Genomic DNA, 26624 nt, shown 5'->3' with positions numbered 1-26624 from the left:
ACAGTCAAGAAAAACACTTTGGTATACATATTAACAACTAATCTATAATATTCTAAGCAGCCAAAAGAGTGCATTTCAAGAACTACCCAACCTTCTTGAAAACACACTCACACCTGAAAACCCCCACAAACAAAACCCAAACAATTTTTTTTTTTATCCTTTTTGGGTTTTTTTTGCATGGTATGTTTTTCAGTTAGTTATGAAAATGACAAAAAAAGAACAGCATGAACTACATACCTTAGCTATTTGGACACACCAGTTTAGCAGAAGCTGGGAGCCAATATTGTCCTTATGTTCATGAACATAATCCAACAGGCAGCCATGAGGCATCAGCTGAGTGACTAGTTGGATAGTTGGGCTCAAGCAGACACCCAGGAGTCTCACCAGGTGCGGGTGGTCCATGCTGGCCATGATAAGAGCTTCCTGTAACAACAAAAGTGACCCAGTTACTCCAGTGTGCTTGAAGACTCTATGTGTAGAAGATTTCCTGCTTCCCATAAAGCATCTAAAGGGGATCAGCGTAGCCTAAGTGTCATGAATTCCTGTGTTGTCTATCCAGTGCTAGGCATACCTAGGCAAGATACAGTCTGATGTAATGCATGCTTGATGTAATGAGCACCAAGCAATGGGTCAGACTATCTGAACAGATCCAGTGAAGGCTCAGATCAGAAATTCTGCACTGCCCTATATTCCCTGTCCCATTACAGCCACAGAAACAAAGATGTAAGTGTGACACACTTGACTTTGCTTAAAGGTCTCATTTGTCTTGTTCTACTTCCCTTAATTTTGTTTCTTGAATATATTTTTCCAATTTGTGGTCAATCCATTGGGCATCAGCTTTTTTTTTGTATGCAAGCAAACTATGCCACCTGTCTATATGGTGAGATGGCCAGTTAGGCCTCGTTTGGCAAGACATTTGATTAAGCTGTGCTAAAATGCTTTACTGGATCAGAGATTTAATGCTTAGTATTTTACAGGCTTGAGCATGTAACATTTATATGTCAATCGAAGCTTTCCCAAAGTTCAACCTGCAAAGGGTTAAGATTCAGGAGGTTTAATGTGGGCCTTTCAAATGTGTCTGATATTCGTAAGTCATAGAATCATAGAATGGTTTGGGTTGGAAAGGACCTTAAAGATCATCTAGTTCCAACCCCCCTGCCATGGGGAGGGACACCTTCCACTAGACCAGGTTGCTCAAAGCCCCATCCAACCTTGGCCAACAAGTCCTACTGAAAGTTGGCAGATTTGTTAAGCTGTTAGGATATGACTATGCTACTGTCTCTATGACTGTTGTACAGCAATAGCCTAAACTAGAAGTTGTGGTGGTACAGTAGTAGCCCAGCTGCAGCAGCATGTCCTGCCTGTCTCCTGATGTTGCCACAAGTAGACCACTACAGAAAGCAGCAGCTTTCTAAATCTGAACCTTTTAGCTCAGCTCCTGATTCTTCCAAAGTCCTCTACCAATAATAGATCTTGGGTCAGTTACTTTGTTTTTTCCATCATTCAGCTTCTCACACAATGAACAAGAGATAGTATTCCTTTCTTTCTTCTATACTTTATCTTTTCCAGATCTTAAGTTTTCAGAGGTTTTCAGCTAGCTAGCTAGGTTGTCCAATGCCATGGACCAGAAAGACTTAATCATGGCTACACTATTTCGCTCTGAAGTTCGTACCACTGACAAGTAGCACAGGAACTCCTTATAAAAAACTTACATATCTGTTCTTAGAGGTAATGTTGCCATCACAAGCAACTGACATTCAAAAAAGGCAGGGAGAAAGCTTTTCTCTCTCATTCACTAAGCCGAGTCCTCCATTTCAAGACCACTTCATCACAGCAACAGAACAATGAAAAGTGAGATGAAATTGCAGCTTTGTAAAGCTATTTTGGTTCTCTTTCTTTCTCAGAAAACCTATATGACATCTTTCTGACAACTTAAAGAATAAAAACAGTAATAGCGCCAAAGAAAGAAAAAAAGGATGAGAAAAAGTTGTCACCAGAGGAACATAGCATACCCCCCAACTCATAAAAGTTCTGTTGTTTTTTTTTTTTTCCTTCCCTATATTAACACAAAAAAAAAAAGTCCTGGCAAGTAGGCTGAGTTTGTATTAAAGGAAATTGCTCATCATAGTACAAAGAATATTTGAAACCAAATTGCAGAGTATTTGCATAATAGTTCTCTTTCTTTCCCTCTCTTTTTTTGTTAAAATGAAAAGATGAACAAGACACTAATTGTAGGAGGTTTTTCCCCCCAATAAGAAAAGAACAGATGGCCTCCATTGGGGGGAGTATTGCCTTCCTTTTTCTTCCTAAATGTATGTGAAAAAATAAAATAAATAATGAATAAATAGGGGCTATTTGATGGGATGACTGGCATAGGACCTCTGAGGAAGATTCTGATGTAACAAATAAGAAAAGGGATCTTAAGTAGTTTTGCTCACATTCAAATTAATATAGTTCTTTCTCACTCAACTGGTACGTATGGGGTCTTCTTGATAAATTTTAGTCTCTTTTCTGCTGTCACTAGAAAATGTCACTGAAGGCCACCAGAATAAATACCTGTTGACAGGTGCATTATCCAGTTTCAGAGCACAAAATCACTCTGCCTCATTTTTTTCTTTTTACCCCATTCATTTTTCTCCTGCAGATGCACAAGGGCATAGTACTTGTTGCCCTCTCCCTCTCTGAGTAAAGGTAAGAGTTTCTCCAGGAATTTGGAGCAGGAGTACTTTTCTTTATAATGAGGACTGATTAGAACATAGACAATATACTCTTTTTGCTCACCAAGGGACCGGATGGAAAGCTTTGAAGCATGTGCTCCATTAGTCTCCAGCTATTTGCCATTTACAAGTCTGAGTCCAAACAAAAGACACTTCTGTACAATAACAAAAGCAAGCAGTGCCATTTGTCTCATTCTGATGTTATGGGAAAGCACATATTCTTCCAATAGTTTTGGGCAATGGTTCCAGAAAAAAATAAAAATGTTGTTAAAATATTATGGACTGCTCTGTAATGAATTGAGACACACAACAGAGAGCAGGGAAACCTTCATTATAGATCTAAGTCACTAATGGATACTAATTTAGCATGAATCCTGGTTTCACATAGTTATTCTCATTAGTAAAAGTATTGTTATTTTTATTGAACTAGCATCTACAGGAGAACTAAATTCAGGGTTATGTCTACCCGGCACAGCACAAACACGAAGTAAGAGAGATTGCAATTGTTCTGCTAGAGCCTAATTAGACAAAACAGACAAACAACAACAACAACAGAAACATTATGACTTAGTAGAATTTAAAAATCTGTTCAGCAAATAAGGAATCTGAGTCTCCATTTTAAAATCTGTTTGGACACAAAACACCCTAGTGCTACAATCTCCATAGCACTTAGGCACTCTGCAGTCTGGTTCCTAATTAAATTTTCTAAAACATTTAATCAGGTAAGGCACCTAAACTCACAGACTTGGCTGTCTGACACTGGCATCTTTCAAAACCAGGCTCTGCAATTTCCCATATCTTTTGGTAGCCTTATGTCTGCAGATCTTGTCTCTATACTCCATTGGCACATGAATGATTCTAAAATTGGGCCTATTCTAATTTAGTGGAGAGGAAACTGAGGTACAGAAAAGCACAACCTACTATCCATAGTCACATAGGAAGTCTAGAGCAGAAGTGGGAACTGAGCCTCACATCACTTTATCTTTCTCTCCTGAAAAAAAATCCTTTGAACGTTGAAATAAAAAAGGGGATGAGGGGAGAGAAATTATTAAGATATGGTACTTTATCTTTCCCCCAGGAGCCAGAGTTTTTGTAACATCATGTGCTCACACTAGCATATGAGAAATGGCAAGAGTGGTGACAGTTTTGAAAGGCTTCTGTTGGACATCGGGCACCCTCCTTCATCTATCTGCAGGAGCAGGAAGTCTTATCACAAGAGTAACTCCCCAGCCAAACCAAATCTCTTCCTGGAGTTTCTTTATGCTGTTGCTGCTCAGGTATTAATTATCACAGCAGTGTGTGGCAGCCATACACAGGACAGCTATATGTCAGCCAGTTTAGACACAGGTAGCAGTTGTGGACCTCAGCTTGCTCTTACCTCTTAAGATGTATTTTGCAGTCTACAGTGAGCCCTGACCAGCTGAGACTAGGGTACTACAAGATCTCAAATGAGTTACTTAAAAGCAAGGCTGTGTATGTATAGTCTATTCACAGCAATGCTTACAGTGTTAATACATCCAAGGGGAAGGCTGGTAAAGAAAGACCTTGATGCAGAAGGCAGCTAATCCCTGCTAATCCAAGATAATCAGGTAGTTTGGCAGGGCCATTGTTGTGTCCCCCAGCCTCATCACAGAGAGAATAGCAAGTGACTTTAATTGAGCCTTCTATGTTCAACTCGGTATTATACTTCTCAGATATGCTGTTTTGTATAAAGCAATCACATCACACTGATCATTCCTCTCTTCTGCCCCTTCTGAATGTGGCTGAAGTATTGCCACATTAAGCTCAACTCCTGTGATTTATATACACAACCCTATATTAAACAATTATATTAAACAATGACATAAATGTTATTTTTAATGCTTTACACTGATCCGTCTGTCATCTGCATTTAGTAACACAATAGCATACCACAGAAGAAGGGTCAGTTTGTAGGTCCCAGTGATCCATCACCAGACCTATGGCTGGTTTCTGTCAGCACAGCTATGTCAACAGGGGTGTGAGAAGGTGCAATTGCTAACACACAGCGAGAGGCCAGAAGAAGCCCTCAGAGCACCTGCCGTTAGATTGCCAAAACAGGCTTAGACAGGTAGAGCTTATTTAAGTTGTGAGAGCTGACCATCACTGTAACAATACAATGCATAGTTACATCCAGGCTAAAAGCACTTTGTCAACACAGATGATGAAGGGAACTAGTCACTCACTTCTCACAGGTCACTTAAGTCACCTTCTTCCTTAGATGGCTTTGAAAATCCCACCTAAAACTATTTCCTGATCTATCCATACTCTGCAGTCATGTTTGAAATGCCTTTAATTTGACTGCTGATTCTGAAAAGTAACTCAAAATCCAGCTAAAGCAGGATTTGCATTTCAGCCTTCCAGGATGAGGAAGAAAAAACAATTCTCAGGACTGTGACAAGAAACGGTGCTCTGAGTAACACCTACAGCACATCTTATAAGATGGCATTTAACTTCTCCCTTTCCTACTTTGATGTGTTATTGCTAACAATTGCAACTGAAGATAAATATTAGCCAGCATGATGGTCCCTGAAGAGCATCCTTTGATACAGGTTTTGTTTCTCTGACCATTTAGTTTGTAAACCAGTGGACTCAGCAAGGTGCATGTGCCACTAGCAGTAAAATAATGCCATACTTATGTCCGTTTTAAAATTTATTCTCCACCTAGAGTGGTCCAGGACACAACTCTCTTCCAGCACATGTCCTCGTTAATTAGTATACCAGTTCAGTATGTGGTCAAGCATTCCTGGCCAGAGTGTTCCTGAGAGGCTAGAGATTGCACACAGGCAACTCCTGAGACCGCTGGGGTCCCGGAACAGGGCAGAACTGACAGCGAGCCATCACCCTGCTGAGCCCAAAACCATGCTCTAAAGGAAATCTGAACATCAGAATCGGTCAAGAGACCTTCTCTCTGCTGCTTATGGAGGCTCTGAAACACATTAACAGGTTGTGTCATTAAGAGTCCTGTACCATGTGGTGGATCCCAGCACCTCCTAATGCAGTGCTTGATAACCTGATCTTCTTGCTGCTGAAGACTTCACCTAACAAGAGAATTAGCATTTGAAGCAATATTGATTATCTCATTATAGCAGATGTAAGTATCTGGCAGAGAGGAAAAGATAATCCTTCTGAAGGCTTGCTCTTTAACACATGAGCTTCCTGAGTGCCAATGGCCATACCACACAGAGCACCAGGAGAAACTCTCCCATAGGTAGCCAATGTCCCCTTCCAGCCCTCCACATACATGTGCTGTGCCTCGGAGCCAGTGCAGGAGAAATGTGCTCTCTGTTCCAGAGAAGTATCACAGATCTGCTGCCCCAATTCAGCAAGCCCAGGGTAAATTTTACTGCTCCAGTTAAGCCAGATGAACATATACACCTGATAAAGAGTTCAGTAAGCAGCGACAAAGTCTGAAAAATATTTGGTTTCCCAACCTTCTGCTTCTAACTGTTCTCGCCGTAAAATGTCCTCAAACAAAACAAAACAAAAGAAGCCAGACAAGAACAATCCACTTGTTTTTCCTAATTGTTGTTGAGTAAACAAATGTACTTAAAAGCTGACTTCATACTGTGCTGCGCATTTTTCTGAAAGCACAAGCTGTGCTGTAGTGAGAGATACTACAGCGAATACACTGCTTTTTACGTTAATTTTACAACTGCTTCTAATGGCTAGGCCAAACATCTGTCTGGAATGCATGTCTGACCTGCTTCAGGCCAGATCCAAACACAGTCGAACATATTTTCAATGCCTTTTGTTTGTCTGCTAGGTCTTACAAATTTTCTAGGTTATAGCCAACTTAGCCTGTGCAGTCTGCACTATTACTTAAGCTGAGAGACGGCACAACCTATGTACTCAACAACATACTTGCCCACATTTATCGTATGACAATGATACCCATGTTATATTTTCCCTGTACTTCCTATGCAAGATGCCGTTTTTCAATTGCTTTACAGCACTGCTATACTTTCAACCCTTGGGCTGCAATTTTTCACCACTTGGGCAGATACTCTCTGGAAAGCTTCTGTTGAAATGTCTCAGCCATTTCTGAAAATGAATGAGAGATGCAGCTATAGGGAGCAACAAAGGATATCAGAGTCCCACAGCGGGACAGTAGCAAACAGAGGGAGGACAGTAACAGCATAAACTGCCACAGCTGGTTTTCCAGGAACTGTTTCGCAGTCATTAGAAGCAGACACATTTAACAGGGCACTTTCAGGCAAAAGTCTTATTTGGGACTGGGCAACAGCTTCTATAACCAATTTTGCTGCTGTGTAATACAGTGAACAACACTTGAATGCTGCAAGGGCACATTCAACCCTGAGGTTACTACTGCAGGAGTGAGCTACATGCTTTAACTTGGCTCATGTGACTATGGTAGCATACCCCATGTCCTGTGATGAAACCGGTTTCTGTCACTGCACCCTCCTGAGAGACAGTGACAACACCTAGGTTACATGCAACAAATTCTCTCAACTTCTCACTGGAGAAGCAGGACTCAAGAGCAAATGAAGAAAGCTATTTTTTTAAAAAATCTTTCTAGACGTCCACATCCATACTCCAAGCATAAAGCAAGATGAATACTTAGAATAGGTAAAGGTTCATCAGTGGTTGTTGCACAGAAGTGCAACAGTGCACATTCAGGTCCAAATCCTATATGCACATTCACAAGAACAATCACTTTTTCTCTGTAGAAACACTGAGTTTGGCAGGCACAGCAAGAAACAACTAGAGGTCTAAATCAAGGCCCTGTTATTAAGAAGTCTAATGGGCAACGTTAACTAGAGTTTTGCACTAACCACCATCTCCTTGAAACTCCCCCTGTGCTTGTTTTGCTTTAGGAAGCCATGTTAAGGAAGCTATATGTGACCAAACAGAGAAGATAACAGTATGAGTCTTGTTAACATGTGTTTCCTCAGAGCCAGGACAAACTCTGACGACTAAAGAGACTACAGGCTTTGAATGGGTGGTTTTGGACTTTAACTCTTTTGGACATAAGAGATTTGAGCTTTTTTGAGTTCAGTTTCCAATGAGGAGCTTGACCAGGGGTCCGTTGGGTATTAAGTAGAGTCACTGCATACTTAGACTGGAGTACAAGTGTGCTGCACCATTAAATGGTGATATTAACTTATTCCTTCAGAAAGTTCTGGAAATCCAGCTGCCAGGTATGCCACTACACCCAAAACTTTCTAGTGTAAAAACTAAGAATGAAAAATAAAATAAAATAAAGTAAAATATCCACAGCAGGGACCACACACTGTGGTCTATCATGCACAAATGTGATGGAAAGTGCATCAGGCAAGTACCGCTCACTTGGCTCTGACCAAGCTAGTGTCATTGGGAGAAGCTGGCTCCAGGTCAGTGCCCCACCCTGCATCCAGGCTGTAGCCTGGTGATGAGCAAGGCACGGTACAACACTAGAGTAATGCGCTCTCCATTGCCCAGGAGCAGAGCTGGTCTCTAGCTGAGGCACTGCTAAACAGGTGCACAGCCTTTTCTGGAGGTGGTATGTGTCATTAAATGTGCTGCATTTCTCAGAGCAGGCATACCCTCTGAGACTCCTTTGCTTGTCACAGCACGTGCACACAGCAGAGAGGGTATGTAGTCTTACTGACTCAATGCTGCAGAGGCACAGCCTGCATTGTTGACACTGAATTAAAATGCATGCAATTGCCCCATGTGATTCAAATGCATGAGAGAGATGCCCCACGCTCCTCCAAACACTTACTTGAAACTAGCACAATTCAGGGATTTGAAAGCTCTCCCTCTTGAAGGTGACACTTACAGACTGCTGGGTCAAATATTCCGTGCCCACCTCAGAGAAGCAGTAGGTCCTATTCATGCACAAATAGATACCTTAATGTGCTTATAACAGCAAATCTGGCTCAATATATATTTTGGAGCAACATAAAACAAATAAATTATTAAAAGAAGTGGTACTGTGATCCCTGTCCTACAAACACTGAGGGCATGGGCAACCATGCTGACTCCAACAGGGCTCAAGTGCTTAGAGTTATGCACATGCTTAAATGTTTGAAAGTGTACAAGATACATTTTGTAGAACACCATATGCTTCTTAGTTCTCCCTGCTGACTTTGTACCAATTAAATCTCCCAATTCATCAGAGCCCATGTTAGACAGCTGAGGAGGAATCTCAAGTCTAAAGGAACAGACCTCTAGTGCACAAGCTAAGTGAAGATTTTCCATCAAACATCCAGTCAGGGGATAACTCCCACCAGCCCTTCTGTGAACCTGGCTTGAAAACATAGATTCTGGTGATGAGAAATCAAAATCTAGCCCATTTTCAGTTCACTTTTATGGGTAAGTGGCCAACAGTTCAGGACCTCAGCAATCAGAAATGTGTCCATTGAAAGCTCTAACAGTGTGAAGTAACAGTGGGTTTCAGACTGGCCATTCCCCCTTGCAGTAAGTGGTTTAACAGTGTGCACACCTCTTTGTAAAAAATATTGTATTATTCTGACAAATGTTTTACTTACAGTTTGTGACACGCATCATTATTTCAGAATAGTCTGTCAAAAGTGATTTGTTTCTTACTATTTTGGTGCAACTAGCAAAAATGTTTGAAGTTTTAAACATACAGTCTAAAAAAGCAATCATTTCAGCATTATTTGAACATGAGGGTAAACAGACCTTACCACTGACCAGCTTACAAATATTTTCAGCCTTAGCTGCAGATTCCTTTCAGAAGGAGGGAGTTATTGCTTTGATTTTTGATTTAATATGAGTGATAGCAAGGTCTCAAGAATAAGTGATAGAGGGAAAAAAAAATCAAGTTCTCACTCCTTTCTGAAGAGTCTTAGGACACTCTTTGAAATTTTCTAGTATCACTGAAAATGTTGACTTTATAATCACACACTCAAAGCTCCTTCCTCCTTCAGGATCCATTTGAAGGGATAGCATCAGATTGAAACCTAATTTAATCAAGTGTACTATCAACATTGAGTTGTTTTAATCAAAGATACATTTTGCCCATAACCCAGGTATTTAATCTCTCACAATTGAGAATTCAAACCAGACTCATCTCCATGTTTCCCTCATCTATATTCAGCTGCCTAAGAGCATCACACTCAGGACTCAAGTACCGCAAAAGGATGATGATATTTGAACAAAACAGTGTCATTGGACTGTTTGGTTCACTGTTAGATATATTTTTTTTTTGACCAAGCTGGCATCAGTGAACCACAAAGTCATCAAAAGCTGCCACACATTACCTGTGTTACAGTGCTTTCTTCCTTTCAACATTATTCTGCCTGCTATTTTGTCCTGAGTTTCTACAGTTCTTCCTTCACCCTTTTCTTCTCTACTTTCTTTGTTCTTTCTTTTTACATCCTGTTGACCTACTCTTCTCCCAAAGATAAAATTAAAATTAAAAGCCTCTTTAAAAAAATGCTTGAAAGAAAATCACTGCCATCACCAAAATTCATACAGCTCCCATCTTCTGTGCACTTCTTCACCTCTCCTGACTGCTGCAAGGCCGGGCTCTGCCCTGCGCTTCACCTGCCACAGCAGAACCTCGATCCTGGCCAAGTCCTTCTGCACCCAGCAATGTGGTCCTTACCCCAGCCGCTGGGCAGTTACCGCCAGGCTTTAGGACGCTCCTAGAACAGCAAATATTGGGTGCGCCGGGTGTGAATGGCAGGGCTGTGGTAGCAGGGGTGCTGCAGGGGGAGGCCCCTGGGGTAAGAGGCTGGGGCTGCCCAAACCAGACACAGCCGGCTCCAGCCAGCCCACACTGCTGCAGGCAGCAACCAGCTGGGAGGAGAGCTGACTGGAGTTGGGCTGGGGTAAAGGGGGAGGAAAGGTGGGGTTTTTCGACAAATGTTTTAATGTGGGTTGTTGTTGTTTCCTAACACTGAATCAGCTATTAAATATTTATGTTAATTGGCAGTAAATTAAGTTAAATTCCCCAAGTCGAGTCTGTTTTGCCTGTGACAGCAATTGGCAAGTGATTTCCCTATCCTTATTTTGACCCAGGAGTCTTCTGTTCGTCCTATTTTCTCCCTGTTCCCGGTGGGGTGGGTGGAGGCGAGCGAGCAGCTGTGAGGGAACTTGGCTGCAACCGGCTGTGAGCCAGAACGGCTCCTCCACTCCCTGCCATGGCCACCCCTGGGGTGATGCCCACGCAGTTCAGTAACCTGGCCCTGAAAAGTGGTCAGAATTTAGGAAGTCAATGTGAAGGAAAGCAAAAGTAGCTTACATCCTTGGCCTGTCTGTCTATAGATATGTTTTGGGCTGGGGGGAGTGGGTGGTGTTCTTATAAACCTTAAGACTGGCAGCTTGTCCTATGCTTTCTTCATAGGGTTTCATATCCCTCCCTTAACTTTCATAAGATTTGAGCATGTCCTACGGTCAGGGTAATATATACATATATAAAAAATATAATATAATAATAATGAATCTTTTTGTCATGTTGATAAAATCTTGACATCTGCAATAACCCCCACATCAAATACTATGTCTGATCTTCAATGTGTGTCCATGTTCAGGTCCAGACTTCTGTCAGGATGAGCCAAACAACTCCAAGAACAAACTTGCATGAAAGAGCGGTCAATTATCTGTTACCCATACAAAAACCTTGGTCAAATCAATAAATACCACTGTATTTATTAGTTTGTATTTGTGGCTGTGTAGACACTCTTATAAAGACAGGATCTCACTGAAGTATAGAAGCCAAGAACATAAAGTTATAGGCAAACACCACTTAAACTTGCAGTATTGCAGGAGGGAATGCCTACTTTATAAGTAATCCATAATTTGAGAGTGGCATGAATAGGGCAAAATAATAATTTATGTTACACTTTCATCCTCTTTTGTGAATTATCACAATCCCAAGAACATTTAACTATGCTAGTATGATGGCATGGTATCACAGATCCAGAATTTCCAAAGGACTCTTCAACTGAAAGGACTCTACAAGTCAAAACCCAAACCTCTTTTCCTAGCATTTCCTACAGCAAACTGTGACAAGGCTGATGGGTGAATCTGCTTTTCAACAGCCAGCCATACCTTGCAGCTGTCTAGGAAAGAAAGTGAAAAAATCTCTAAGTGACACCACCAGGGAAACTTCAGGCAAAGGAAGCACAATTAGAAAACCTGGAACCCTGAGGCACTACCGCGGTGCCAAAGTTAGTGCTAGAGACATATTCACAGCAGCTCTATGGATGTGCCACAAAAAGAGCAAGCTTGCTTTCAGATCTGAAGCACAGCCAATGTGCACTCTGATTATAAAGCAGTAACTCCATCCACACTGTAGAGACTTTTGACAGCTAGCACCTACTTTGCATCTTACTGCTAAGATCAGTAGTCAAGGGGTTGACATTCAATAAAAATCAGGAAAAGGTATCCATAGCTGTTACACCATCAGCCTTTCTAACCAACACAATTAACTATTTGGGATGACATTTATAAAACAGAAGTAGAGTTACATATAATTAATCCATCCTATCTATTCCTTGTTGCATGCATTTATGTTTTGATTTTTTAAAAGTTGTTTTTAAAGACCTACACTACCACGGTATGACATCTTACGAGTATCAAAGAATATGCTGTGCCTCCAAGAGGCACACCATGAAGCTCAAAGTGACACCAAGTTGCCATTTCTTTGGTTATCCTCAGTGGACTTCTGTGCCAATGAAATGCCAAAGCCACAGCAAGCTGTTACACATCACTGGAGGCCTTACCGGAGCGTTCACTGAGAGGAGGTTTTGGAAGTAGATAAAGATGGCACATTTAGATTGTGCCATCACTATGTAGAAAAGGAGAAAACAGGTATCAGTTACACCAACTATGGGCAAGCCAATATGAATTTGGAAGTGACCTGGAATTTTGTCTCATTTATAGAGGCAGGCGAGTGAGACAGACATCTCTGTACATTATTGTGTCTTTCATGACTGGGCTATGTAAGGAAATTGCATGGTAAGAAAATGCTCTCTCTGTGTGGCACTTTTTATGTCCACATGGAACAGTGAGTGCCACTCACTTTTTCAACACCAACTCCACCAGAGGGCTGATCTGCAAATTTTAGTTGAGCTAGAAACATTTATATGGTGACACAACATGGTTTAAGGCACTTTCTGGAGCTCTAGGACACTTTGAGAGCTTACTGAGCTGTCATATAAACATCGACATCAATAACCTTTGGTAGTCTCGAATTTCACTTGGATCTCTGTTCTCATGTGAATGACAGTACTGTCAAGAACGTAAATTGTGATCACATCTTGTGGAGATTAGTCACAGAGGAACCAGAAGCATCTCCCCACTCTGCTTAAAATCAGGCAGGACACAGCATTCAGATCCTCTGGAAAGACCTAGCACTGGAAAATTTCCCATTCTTTACTCAGCTAAAGAAAAAATTGCCCAGTCCTCCCACTCCTTCTCTCTGCTGTCCACAACTTAATCACATGTGAAAAGTGTTTAATATTCAAATTTAGCTTTGACAACATTCCTGTCTAATAAACACAGTCTGAGTTTTGAAACAACCAATGACTGCAAAACAGAAATCCACCAGAGTTCATTCAGAAAATGACAAAACAGGTATTTCAATCACTATCATATTTCTAAAACATCTTCTAGCTGCGGAATTCACTGGAATTTATCTCCCATTGAAAAGCTTCAGCAGAAACTCTCTTCCGTTTCATTCTAGCAAGTTAATATATTTTACCAAGAAATATTTGTTCAGTATTTTGCCACGAAAATATTTCACCAAGGAAACTCACTTTCTTTCCTCATTTCAAACACCATTTCTTTCCAAACACTTTCATTACTAAAATAACTTCTCAGAGGACTTGTATTTTTAGCAGGTGACTCTGGCCTCTGACCTAAACCAACAATACTTCATTTAAACAAACAAACAAACAAACAATTTGCTTGGCTTCAGAAAACATACAAACAGCTATATTCTGCTGTGCTATTTTACATGCATATGCGAATCATCCCACTGAACTCCATGAAAGGGCACTGCCTAGACAATAAAAGCTTCCTCGACACCGGAGAAGGCTTCCAAATAGATTCAACCTTGGCGTTGCCTATCTACTGATAGTACCTCCACTCAGTAAATTGAAGCCTGGGGAACCACCCATAGCTAGTCCATGTTCTACATTCTCCTACTTTACTGAGGTCTTACATTTCCATCAGATAAACTGTTATTTGACTGTACGTCAGCCATTTCCTACCTTTGCATTGGTATTGCTCCGTATCACAGAATTTACCTATGCAAGTCGATCAATGAATGCCTTTGAAGCTCGTATTGAGCAAATGCAATGCAGCTGCAATTTGTCAACATAGCTCAAAAATCTACATGAATATTTTTGTAAACATTTTTATATAATTTGTCATGTGAAGCATTAAGATAACAACAGGCCCTGGTCCATCTGAAACCTACATAATTCTATTTTGTACAATGCATATTTGTCTATGTAATTAAAACCCCGATATTCTATATAAAGCAGAAACCTTCAGGATACAATTGTTATCACATTATAAGTAACTAAGAGGTAAGAAAACTGATTCTCTTTCTTCTCTTGCTGATACACAATTTACCTTATATCAAGTGTCATCCAGCTTCTTTAAAATACCTGACTTGGGGAAAGCACTGACTGATAACAAGAGATGTTTAAGAACAGTTTAGACACATTCTCAGTGGCTAAGTAGATAAAGCAGCTTTGTCTGAAAACAAACCTCATATAGTATCTGCTTTTCTAAGTAAACATTCCAAGCCAATTTAAAACCAGAATGTAATTAAAAATAAAAATTAATAAAAGAACATTAAATGATTTGCTTAGATGTTATGAGATCTGTGTTGCAATTCACAGAGTCCCATCTATAAATGGGTATAATAATAATCATTCCTCTACTCTTTATCTCTTGCGTCTATCTTAATTGAAAACCTTTCAGGGCAGGGACAAGCTCACCATGTTTTCACAGCACAAAGGTTTTCTGATCTTAACAGGTCCAAGAGATGCCATATATGAGAACGAGAAACAACACCAAAGTTAATATGGAAAATATTGCTCTGCAAAATCTTTTCATTTTGGAACTACAGTTTCAGTATCGAAGGACTAAGCATTTCAAACCAGCAATTACTGCTTTGTGGAGTGCCAGCCACATTGTGAGCTCAGCTCTATCTGTTTATCCTAGTTATTGCACTGAAGTCTAAAAGGTATTGGCAGAATATTACAAAGATTATCAGCAAGCCAGTCATGTACCAGATTCCCCTGTCTTATTTCTTCCATTACAACTATGTGACAAGCAACGAAAGGGACAGTTGACTATCATTTGTAGATAATACATAGAATATTAATATGAACAGATGTTAATTATTTCATTTTTATAAATCTGTGACAGTTGCTGATGTATCAGAGGTGTCTGGATCAGCACTGAGACATGGAAAACAATTTTTGAAGTGTTATCTGCAACAAAGCAATAAGGGAGAAGTATTCCAAACTACAATATCTTGAAGATAAATTTTATTTTGCCAGTGATACTTCAAATTCAGCTCCTGTAAGCCTGAGCTTCTATACCCTTACATTTCTATCAAAAATGGACACAGTGTGAGTATTTGTATGTATAAAAGGTGTTGGAATTTTTTTTCTCACTACAACACAGAAAACCTTGCTCTCCCTTAACTTTAAGTTGACTTGGCACTTTGGCAGTATAAAAACAAGTATGACAAATACAATGCATTGATCCTCCAGGGCCGTCTGCCCTTGCTCGCTTTCTTCATTGTATACTGATCTGTGAGTTGCAGCATGTGCTTGAGCTCACACATAGCCCCCCATCAGCCTGCTTTCACGAAAAATCTAAGATGTAATAGCCTACCCATCTGGCACTGAACTAATCACAGGCAAGTGTACTTCAAAAATGATTAGCCAGCATATACATGCAATTTTACAGTCAGCTCCTCTGACTTAAGTATCAAGACATTTCTTCTTCAGTCTTTTCCTCAAACCTCATTAGATTCACCATTAACCTCAAACTAGTGATGGCTTGTTTGGGATGCATTACAGTTAAGCCTGTGGAAACAGTACCTCTGTTTTATTAACAGAGGTCCCATAAAAACTTGCATTTCTTATCAGCATGACAACATTCTGTCATACGCATTGCCCTTTAGGAACTGAAACATTAACAAGCGCCTATTTTATATTGCTAATGTGAGCTGGAGGCTCACATAGAAAAAAAATGCAAAGCAATAGGAAGTTTCTTAGGTACAGGCTTTCAGTTTCTTTTAGCAGTAAGTCAGCACTAGTTGCCCAGTTGTCAGTGCTGAAGTCTGCTTTAAAACAGGATATCTGTGTCAGTTTCTCCTCATAACATATTAAGTATTATTCAGTAATCTTATCTGCCATTTGACCAAGTTTTGTCAGTTTTATTTCTGCACTTTGCATCTGAACTTCAGAAAGACTCCGCAAAGAATTCCAGTATTCCCAATCACTTTGCTGATATTTAAGGAAGGCTGTTTCTCGTGTGTGTAATTACAAGTCTACCAGCTGTAGCCTACCACTCCAGCAAGATCTGTTCCTGCACAGATAACATCTTCCCCTCTGCCTTAAATCACACCATCCACTGGTGGTGCAGATGAGAAGACCAGCACCTGCAGGCACTATAATACTGGAAGGTGGGTCCCCAAATTCATGGCCTTACAGTATCCAGTGGAAACTTTTACTGAAGCACGTAAGATTGTTCTCCTAAAAGCCCACATCCAGATACAAAGTACGTTCTTGGAAAATACGAATCTGGAGGAGAGCATTCTGGCTCAGGTCCAGATCTAACATATAGTAAAGGGTGGCAACATACAGCACAATGCCAAGAACTAGAGACCCAGGGTACTGTAAGCAACAGAAAACCCATCATGGAAATACAAATCCCAAGAGCTTCTGATTAAGTCTCCTAATTAAACTACTGCATACCACTTTTGATACTCAAAGCACCACTTCTCTGCCTTCTTAGTTTTTTTTTTAGTATTCCCATCCTTTGCCTGTTCAATTTCTAAACACTTTTTCAAAAAGCCCTCTTCTACTGCGTCCTGATAAAACAGTGGCAACTATGAGATCATGACCTTCAGAACAGTAATACATACAGTAAGCAAATAACTGACTTCATGTTTCAGTAACCAAGCTCAAACCTACACTCCAAAGCAACAAGTATCAACCATGTTATTGCTGTATCTCATACCTTTAAAAAGAAATCATAATATATGACATCAGTTCAAAATGTTTCCTTCATATACACACACTTTACAGCCAAAACTACTTCTTGAATTTGATTAGAATTTCTAATAGTTTCAATTAATCCACAGCTATGTTTCCCAGTGAATAAACTAACACTCCTTCCTGATCCTCTCCCTGCGCAGAGATTTACCCAACCTTATGCAGGGTTTCCAAGTCATAATGCAATACAAACTTTAAATAAGGAGTTATGCTATTGCCATTAACAAAGCTTCTGAACATACTTCCTAACTCATTTAGGAATAACTCATAATGTCAGTCACTCACTAAAGCTTTTGATTCTCCCTTAAACCTGTGGCAGACTTCTTGGATGGGTGACTCCAGAGATGAAGTCCTGGCCCTGCTGAATTCACTGACAAATACACAGCTCCCATTGATTTCAATAGGGCTCAGATTTCCCCCATCACCAGTAGTAGGCAAACTCTCTTTCCCTCACTGTATTTTCCCATTAGAGCATTACGTTATGTTGTTTCCAAACAGCCTAGCTTGTCTGTCTGTGCTTGCACTTCATCCTTACTGTGGGTATACTTTCTCCATACAGCCACCTGCTTTTGCATATGGAAAATTAACACCCGCCTGCACATACACACACATCTTATCTTTGCATACTATGGAAGGAAGTATTACTGGAGTAAGTAAACATTTAAACAGAAAATTATTACTTAAGATGGAAATAACAAAAACGTGGCCTTGAAACACAGGCAATCTTCAGATGACTAAAGGCAGTTAAGCTTCAGATTTCCAGCTTCTGTAGAGGCTGATCACTACTGGGACTTGTGCATGGTATGCAGAGTTCTCCAGGACAGCTTGATTTCTGGCATCTCTGGACAAGTTGGAAATTGTAATTGCAATCACAGTGAGCTTCTGTGCCTGGAACTGACAGGCAAACAGTTCCCCCTCCTAAGTGGCTATACTTAGAGTGTGCATAAGTGGGAGGCAGAGGGGAGACTGCACAAAAGGGAGTCTACAATCAGATGAGTTCGGTCACCCCTTGCCTCCCACCCCCAGCAACTTAACATGATAGAGTGAAAACCTGTTTGAATCACAGCTGAAGCACACTGCCAGGCAGCGCAGCAACACTGCTGTTCATTATCAGCTATTCTTACAGAGATCCCTTATACCAGTTGGAAAGGAGGATGTTTACATAAATGACAGCAGAAGAAAATAAGGAAAAATGTCTCACTGCTGCCATAAAGGATTTCATTTGATCCTAAAGCTGCCCCATAAACCGAGGTTCAAGATTAACTTGGTTGTATTTCCCAAGCAGCTGTGCAGTCAGTGAAATGATTGTGGGGTGCCTGGATGTACTATCCAACTACTGTTGGTAGTAATGTCTTTTCAGACTTTCAGAAGCATCTACGTGGACTGTTGAAGATCTGGGTCAAACACTTGGCTAGGTAGCATGAGATGTACACAAGGAATTAAAAATAATTTAAGGGACAGACAAAAATATTTCTCCAGTCACCTACATAGTCATATAAGGCAGGATCTTGCAAGGAGACTTGGTGTAAATGCATCTGTATCAACTGAGAAACTGTACATTACAGAGTGTGTCCACAGGGAACCCCAAGGGCTCTATGAAAGCTGCCGTGGGCCAGGGAAGGAACCCAAAAGCTTCAGCTTAGAACCTTCCTATGTCTAATGCCAGTGGTGGAAACCAAGAAAAGGTAAATCTTCTCTCACCCTCCCCGCCTGACTAGTTAGCTGTATCTCCAGTGTACTTTCCACAATGGCATCTAGACCTACCTGAAGAAACAAAAAAATCATCTAGACCTATCAAGATCTCTGGGTTTTCAGCTGAACAGGAGATAAAATTCTTTTTTGCTAGTCAGCTACGTGATTTTTTTTCCTCTTGAAACCCTGAACCAAAGATAAGTTTGATATGTCTTAAGGACCTGTCTTTATTATAAGACAGGCTTATAATTTAGGAAAAACTGTTTCTCCTTTTTGCAGTACAAGACATTTGACTGCTTTATTAATTCAGTTAATTAGGCCAGACATAAAGAAAAGATGTGGGTATCAGCCCCCTGTATGCAGCTTTAATTTGTTTGCTGCATGCCTGGTGGAGGTCATTGTCACTTATTACCTTTACACTTGACTTGACAAATGCTCTCTTGCACACTGAATGCTGCTCCGAGAGACAGCAGGGAACTACAGTAAGTCCAGGTGAAGTCAAGAAGCCCCCTAGATCTTAATTATAAAACCATAAAAGGAACCAACTACCTCTGAAGCTCTCTTACCAGGAAACAAATGAGAACGGGAAATTTATTTCCAACCATAAATCCCAAACCCTTCACTTTAAGTTTTCCCAAGTTAACTTTCTCACCTAGCTAAGCAGCACTGCTTTCTATTATTAGCTTCTGGCCCAATATCAGCTGACCACCATCAGTCAAACTGTCTTCATCTCAATGAGCTCAGGGACTCCCAAGGAACTCTGTGTATGCAGACTTGTGCTTGCAGCCTCTAATTATTTTCTAACAGATAATGGAGCATTTAAGTTCAGAGAGGATAGATTAAACTTGTAAGTGGATCAAAACCCTGGACAGAATCACAGCTCAGGATTACTTCCTGGAAACATCAGGCTTAGAGGGCTAGAGAGGAAAGGCCCTCATCAATTGTCTGTTTTCCCACAACAAGTTAGTTTAAATATATTTTTTTTAGCCTCAAAGATGGTTTGCTATGCTTTACAACTGCAGCATGACTTTAGAATGGATTACATTATCAGTCGAGCATCTGGTTTAATGTTAAAGCACGTGATCAGGCCAATGGCTACTTGACTTATCAGACAATCATAACAGTCAAATCATTTGAGGCTGAGGAGGGGAAATTGTTTTCACAAGTGAAATTAGAAGCCCCTGTTCTACTATCAAGTAGCCTCTTAGCTGCCTATTTGCCTTTTTTCGTCACAACAAGCCTCTCTTTCCTCCCAAACACTCAGGACCCTCATGTATTCTTTTACCAGGCTTAGGGTGAGGAGTAGGATATCCTTCTCTCCTGATACCCTCTGTGTCAGCTGGTGACTCCCCTCCCAGCCATGCTTGCAAGCTGCAAGCTTTCCCAGACTGCAGACCAGCAGCAAGAATGCCTGCACTCTGAATCAAATTCCAGCGCCCTTCTGGGGATGATGAAGTGTGACCAGCCAAACAGGGAGGAGAAACTACGCCCCACAACTTAAGCACCTAACCATTTCAACACCTGAAGGGAAATTCTTTAGACTTTGAAATTATTCCAGAGATAATATGTATTTAGAAATAAGTGGAAAAAAAGGTAAACCTACATTTTACAAAACAGTAGCAATAATCTCTGCACGGTGAAAACAAATCCATAGAAGTCCACATATACATTCTGCTTCTGCCCTGGAGAAGGCAGTATGGGTTACTTGCTAGACATCAGCTTGCACTGCTGTAACAGACACGGACTACTGCAGTGATAAAAACTATGTAAGAAAGCAGGGAGCAGAGTAAAAGAAAGAGAGCCAGCTGGGAATGTGTGGAGAAAGCCGGACAAGTAGACTCTGCTGTAACTCCTCGAAGAAACATTCCAAATAGGGGATGTACTTTTTGGTGATGGCCAATTCATCATCCCCTGATGGGAGAAGGGTGGAAAGTGTTTGGCCATAGCAGGTGCTAACATCATGCATTATATCATTATAGCCATTACAGATCCATTAGTGGGTGTTCAAGGTGCTGAAATGACAGCCTAGTAGCCAAATTGTTGTTCTTTACTCTTTTAGCATAACATTTAGCAGAATTTCAGCAGCTCGCAGAGCACTTTTAGACTTAAATTCTGCCAACATTAGAAGTTTTAACCAGACCCTATGGACAATGCCACTAATATCTGTACTAGCCATTTCTGTAGACACTGAAATGTCCCAATTACTCTCTCTGTACACAAACTGCTGTTTACAAGAGGCTTTACATTTTCTAGAGCCTCTCTAAAAGGAATGCTAAGTTTTACTTGCAAGTACAAGGACATACACAATCGAGTAAGAAGTAACTGCTGACAAAAGCACACCTGTACTTGACAAGTACAAAACCCCAAAAGTCAAGGGTGTGACTCATATAATGACAAATCCTTCCCACTAACCTCCTCTTCCCATTCACAACCAACATGTCAGACACTTATTTAAGAGTTAACCCCCACTATGTTCATAATGGCACTTAGCCACCTATATGCCTTTAAAAAGTCTGATACAACTGCTTTTAACCAACAACTACTCATAATACTCTTTTTACTGAAATCACAACTGATACATTTTGCTTTCATATGTACACTTAAATTTTCCTCATAAAATAACACCAGTAAACAGTATCAAGTTTTATCCAGACAGTTATACTGACCAAAGCCTTGGAGTGAGAATGAGTAAAACACATTTTTCTACTATAACTTACTCTTCAATGAAAGATAATTAAGTTATCTCCTCATAATAGCTTAAAATTTTAAAAAGTTGAAAACTATGTCCTTTCTGGGACAGAGAGGAGTGGTCACACTAAAACCATAAACAATGCCTAGGCCATTCTCTTTAAAAATATGGCTTGTTGCACAAAATAAATGACTGGGTTAAGAGGTGAGGACGGCAGGAATGTCTGTACAATTGCATGAGCAATTGTTTCAAAAGAATGAAGTTAAATCTTCAACAATGCTGTACAGCAAAGGATGTTACAGACCACTGTACATATATCAAATGCAGCATTGATACAAAACATCTTTTTTCTCCTTATTGTCACTTATATCAACTAATGATGGAGTGCAATTTTTTTTATTATGATTAAAAATAACGTGTAAGGTTATTATTAACCTCTAGGACTAAAAATAACTTTAACTTTTCTCTCATCTTGTTACCACTGGGTCAGAGACTCATGAGAAACTGTTAATTTAAAGAGAAACTTTCCTAGTGTGGCTGTACCTTACATAGTTAAAATCTCCAGAGTTTCCAAAAAACCTTCATAATTTCTGAGCCATTTATCAGATGTTATGATGCATACACTGGAAGGAAATGTGGTCCGGTGAATTAAGTCAGCTGATCAAGCTGAGCTATGAAACGCCAGACAAGTAAGTCTGTCTTTTAACCAGGACTTTATGTTTTCTTTGTAGAGTGCTTCAAGGTTAATCAATATCAGAGAAGGAGATATTACTATTATTTCTCTATCAGATCAGGGGTCAGATCCTAAGCTGGTGCAAGTTGCTCTGTTCCACTGACAATTCCCTCATTTTGAGGCTGGAATCTACATCACTGACTGCCAGCATCAGACATGGAGCGCAGGTTGCATTCAGTGTCCTTGCACTCCCTGCACGTTGACTTCAAAAGTGTGCTGAATACCAGCTCTCCTCTTTCTCCAGCTCTACCATTAACAATAGTCTTGACCATTATTTTGTTCATTAAGCAAACATTTAATACTCTTTATCCCTTTAGTGCAATTAATTCCTTTTGAACAGGGCCAAAACGTCCTTTTTTTAATTTAGTTGTGCACAATGATTACTGAATGTCATCTACATAAACGTGCAGTTCTCTGTAAAAAGCACAGGAAATCCCTTCATCTATACAGCCTTCGTTCAATTGTCTAAGAACTCACACATGATAGTTTGTCTGAAACAGCTAAATCCATAACTGTATATTTCTATTCATTTCTAGATGGAAGAATAGCCTATATAACGAGAGTACATTCTCCTTGTGGTTTCCAGTCTCATTAATGGTAACCAAATTAAGTCTAAACACTGAACAGCTCTTCAAGACTTAAAACTCATATGTAATTTTCAAGTTCACAAGAGGGATTTACAAAAAAGTGCAAATTTTTGTGATTTGTCAAAAATTGTCACTGAATAGGACATACGCATTCACAATGTCAATGAGGCTTGATGTTGACAGAGTGCGTAATATCTGTGAACATAGAACATTCATGAAAATTATGATCTTGACCTCTCAACAATATTTCAGATTAGTAAAGCAAAACAGCTTTTAATATCCAGCACATTTTATTTTCCCCTCCCTGTTATGCTTTGCTGCTGCTGACAGCTCCCAGATTCTTAGTGCTTAGTTCTCAGGAACACTGAAGCAGAAGAGAGCCGAGGCTGAATTTCTGTTCCTGTGAGGTCTGCACCAGCTGAGACTCACATACGTGGTAGGATGCTCCCCTACAACTCCTTCTCTCTCATCTCTAGTTGCTCTGCCATGGAAAGATAAAATAATCTGGCACATGAGATAGAGGAGTTTCAGCCTTCCACTGATGGGAAGACCATTTATAAGAAAACTCCAAGCATCTTAAGGGTCTGTGACATCTGCACAATGAAAACCCCAGCCCTTCATTACCATGGGACTGGCATTACCCTGGTAGCCCAGGTACTTATGGTTCTGGAATGGAATGATCTACATGCAATAAACTAAACAGGGCAGAGCATTGCCTTATATAGATCTGCCTAGCTCTATAGCTTCAGAAAAGCAGCACTGACCTACCCGCAGCTTAGGTGTAACCTTGGCTGGTTGGTTTTGGTTGGTTGGTTTTCTTTGTTTGTTTGAACATTGCTGCAATAGAGAATGCTATGGATATGCATTAATACTGAGACAGCTTGTCAAAGACTAAGGGAAGGAGGCAAATGGCCTACACAGAAAATCTCAATAGCTGAGTGGTTCTAGGGACATGATACTGTAGCACTTGCTGAACATCAGCACAATACTGGTCCTGTGTACAAGCCTCCTTCTGCTATTTAAATATAAGGAAAGAAAACTGGCAGAAATTCCTCTTTACAATCTCTGTGGACTACAGAAAGACACATCCCCACCAAAACTCAAAGACACTGATCATCTCTTACTTACATCCATGAACTCCACATTGGCTTTTGGACCAGTGGTCTCATTAAGGATCTTAATGGCCACAGGAATCTTTACGGTTTCTCCTTCGGGGACCCAAATACCCTAGAAAAAGAAGAAAAAGTGACATAAGACTAATAAGACAACAATTATAAAAACTTCATGCAGAGTTACAGTTCTTTTTGATGCATTCTGTCACATTATGCAGATCAGTTATGAACCTCAGAACTGAGAATACACACAGCTATAAAATAATAGAAAAACCTACAAAACTAATTCTCACACCAGAAGTAAACCCCTAGGTAAAATGAAAGATTTTTGTATTAGTAAACATCCTCATCAGGCCCCCTTGATTTTCCTGTCCACAACCAGGTTTCTAGAGTAATGTCAGCACGTCAGTGATGCGCATACTTTTTCCATTGACTATTGATTCTGATAAAATTAAACAAAAAATCTGGATTTTCTCTCTGGATTCTGATGCTGAACTCACTTAAGCTATCAAGAAATTCTCAAAACTGATTATCACCAGGTCATACTCTCATGAAGGGACAGGACATTCTAAGAACAATATATTTAGGGGCTATTTCTCTAATTAATTGATATCTGAGAATTAAAAGCTTAGATGGCTAAAGAGTAAACTTTAAAATTAAAATTCACAAGCTGTGTGTCTCCCAGGCTACTTTTCCATCCTTCGTGACTATTGCTGTGTTCTTGGCAACCTCATGGTACCCATCTCTACTACTTTATTATTGTCTAAGTATATTCAAACTGATTATTCAAAAATGTATTCCCATGACCTTGTAGCTGTAGTGACCTGGTCTCTACTTCCTCCACCTCCTCCCCAGTTTGAAGATAGATGCAGTATCTGTCCTCCTTCACTGCTCTGACCTACCACCTTGATTTGGCAGGTTTGGGTTGCTCCCAAAGGGCTGGGTGATTGGTTTGACTTGCCCATTAAGCCCTACTTCATGCCTTTGAGATTTGGACATGACCAACAGATCTTAAAAACCCTCATCTTTAACGGAAGTATTTTTGTAGCATTCGCTACATATCAAGGTGCCACGCTTAGATCACTGGTCGGCCCGGACCAGGGAAAGAGACAGATAACACACGCAGTGTGAGCGCCAACTTCCGCCTTTTATTGCGCAGTTAATTCCTTTTATACTAACAAGGGGAGGTGGGGTTACAGGTACATCACAAGGCTGCGACTAACCCTCTAACTTTCCGTGACAATGCGAGATCTTCCGAACGCCGACCCCTACATTTTTTCCCCTATTGGTTCTGCTCTTATATCCTGGTTGTTACAGGGTGCATTGACATAACTCATCTTTTTTATTTCAATGGAAGAAACAAAAAGTATCATGGTTTAGCTAATGACAATATTGTTTTACAAGGTATTATTGCTATTACAAGATCCATGTGACTTGTGAAATGAGAGACAAAGTTTATCTAGCTTTCCAAAAGTGTACTGTAAAGCCATTATGAAACAACAGAATGAACAAACTTTGACGCTGCATTTAATATCAAGACAGCCCAGCTGGTGTAGTCCTCTTGCATGCAAGAATGATTGTGGCTGACACTCCTTTTCTCAGCAAGAAATAATAACTGCATGCGTGATTAAAACTGAAGTCAACATTTGAACCTGAAGATTCACTCCTCCCACACAATTCCAGTCTCCTGAGTTTCCCAGATAAGTAGGGCTCACGAACCCACACACAATACAGGGTGCTTTGCTGCAATGCAGAACTTGACGGTTCAAAAGTTACATGAGGGAACCCACTGCTGTATGGTGAAGACTCTTACCTTGTATACAGTTCCAAAGGCTCCGGAGCCAAGAACCTTTACTCGTTTCAGCTCAGTTTCCTTCAGGATACGAAGCTGTGCTTGATTGGGTGCTGTGCCACTTGGAGTCAAGGGTTCCACAAGCTATGAAGGAAAATCCAACAGTCTTAAATATGTGATAATGTGAAGACCCATCAGAAGTTTATACTGAAAACAACCAATCCAACTAAATACTGGAATAAGACAGTGGTGGGATCTATTGACCATTGACCTGCCAACTTGTGGAGGGATTTCTCACCTTCAAAAGCAAATGAGCAATGCTATGAACCAAGAGACCTGATAAAGAAAATCCTCACTCAACATGTAATAATTTCCACCAGGAACTGCGTGATGGAATTACGAACTGGAAATTGAATTGGTGTCACAATAACACACCCAAGGACTTTTGTTAATGGAGGCAGTATAAAAATTTTCTACATGACCGAAATACAGCATTTATTATCAGTGCACCATATTCTATTTTTGCCCATTTCATTGTCTTTTGAGTTGGCCACATTTCTTTTTAATAGCCCTGACTTAATGGCTCATCACGTTCTTATTCTGTTTTGGGAAGGGACTATTTTCCGAATTTCTGTTATACCACACAGGAGGGCAGCTTTAAGGAGAAAACGTCTTATAGCAGACCACTAATTTATAACAGCCACTAATTTATTGCAAGAAAGGCACAATTAAACAATTTGCTTAAGATGTCCCAAGAAACTGTAAATGAACCACAATGGCACATTCAGTTAAAAATGCTCTCAGATCTCAATGTTATACTGTCTCTGCCAGAAAAACAATGCTTCTTTAAAAATAAATTAAAAATACATGAAAAGGACAATACTCTAAACAATGAAAAATAGCCTGTTCCTTTACAGGATGAGGAAAATAATTCAGGGCTACTCCTACTCAGATTGGTTTGAAACCACTGCACCATTTCAAAGTTGTCTGTTTACAAGGTTTAATGCACCATGCTCTGCAGTTTGAGAACTGCTTCTATGGCTCTTTGAGCATCATGAACTA

General features: G+C 40.2%; 1 protein-coding gene across 4 annotated transcripts in view; it reads right to left on the bottom strand.

Moving 5' to 3' along the window:
* Positions 1-26624, bottom strand: part of ERBB4 (erb-b2 receptor tyrosine kinase 4) — a 662107-nt gene that overhangs the window by 109167 nt on the left and 526316 nt on the right. For all 4 annotated transcript variants that reach the window (XM_075027921.1, XM_075027923.1, XM_075027919.1 and 1 more), the window contains exons 18-20: positions 25584-25706; positions 23787-23885; positions 238-423 (exon numbers count right to left, since the gene is read on the bottom strand). In XM_075027921.1, coding sequence (XP_074884022.1) covers positions 238-423; positions 23787-23885; positions 25584-25706 — 408 coding nt within the window. The remainder of the gene's footprint in view (positions 1-237; positions 424-23786; positions 23886-25583; positions 25707-26624) is intronic.

The sequence above is a fragment of the Buteo buteo genome, chromosome 5 (assembly GCF_964188355.1).
Source record: "Buteo buteo chromosome 5, bButBut1.hap1.1, whole genome shotgun sequence".
NCBI classification, from domain to species: domain Eukaryota; kingdom Metazoa; phylum Chordata; class Aves; order Accipitriformes; family Accipitridae; genus Buteo; species Buteo buteo.
This window is presented reverse-complemented; position numbering and strand designations above follow the sequence as displayed.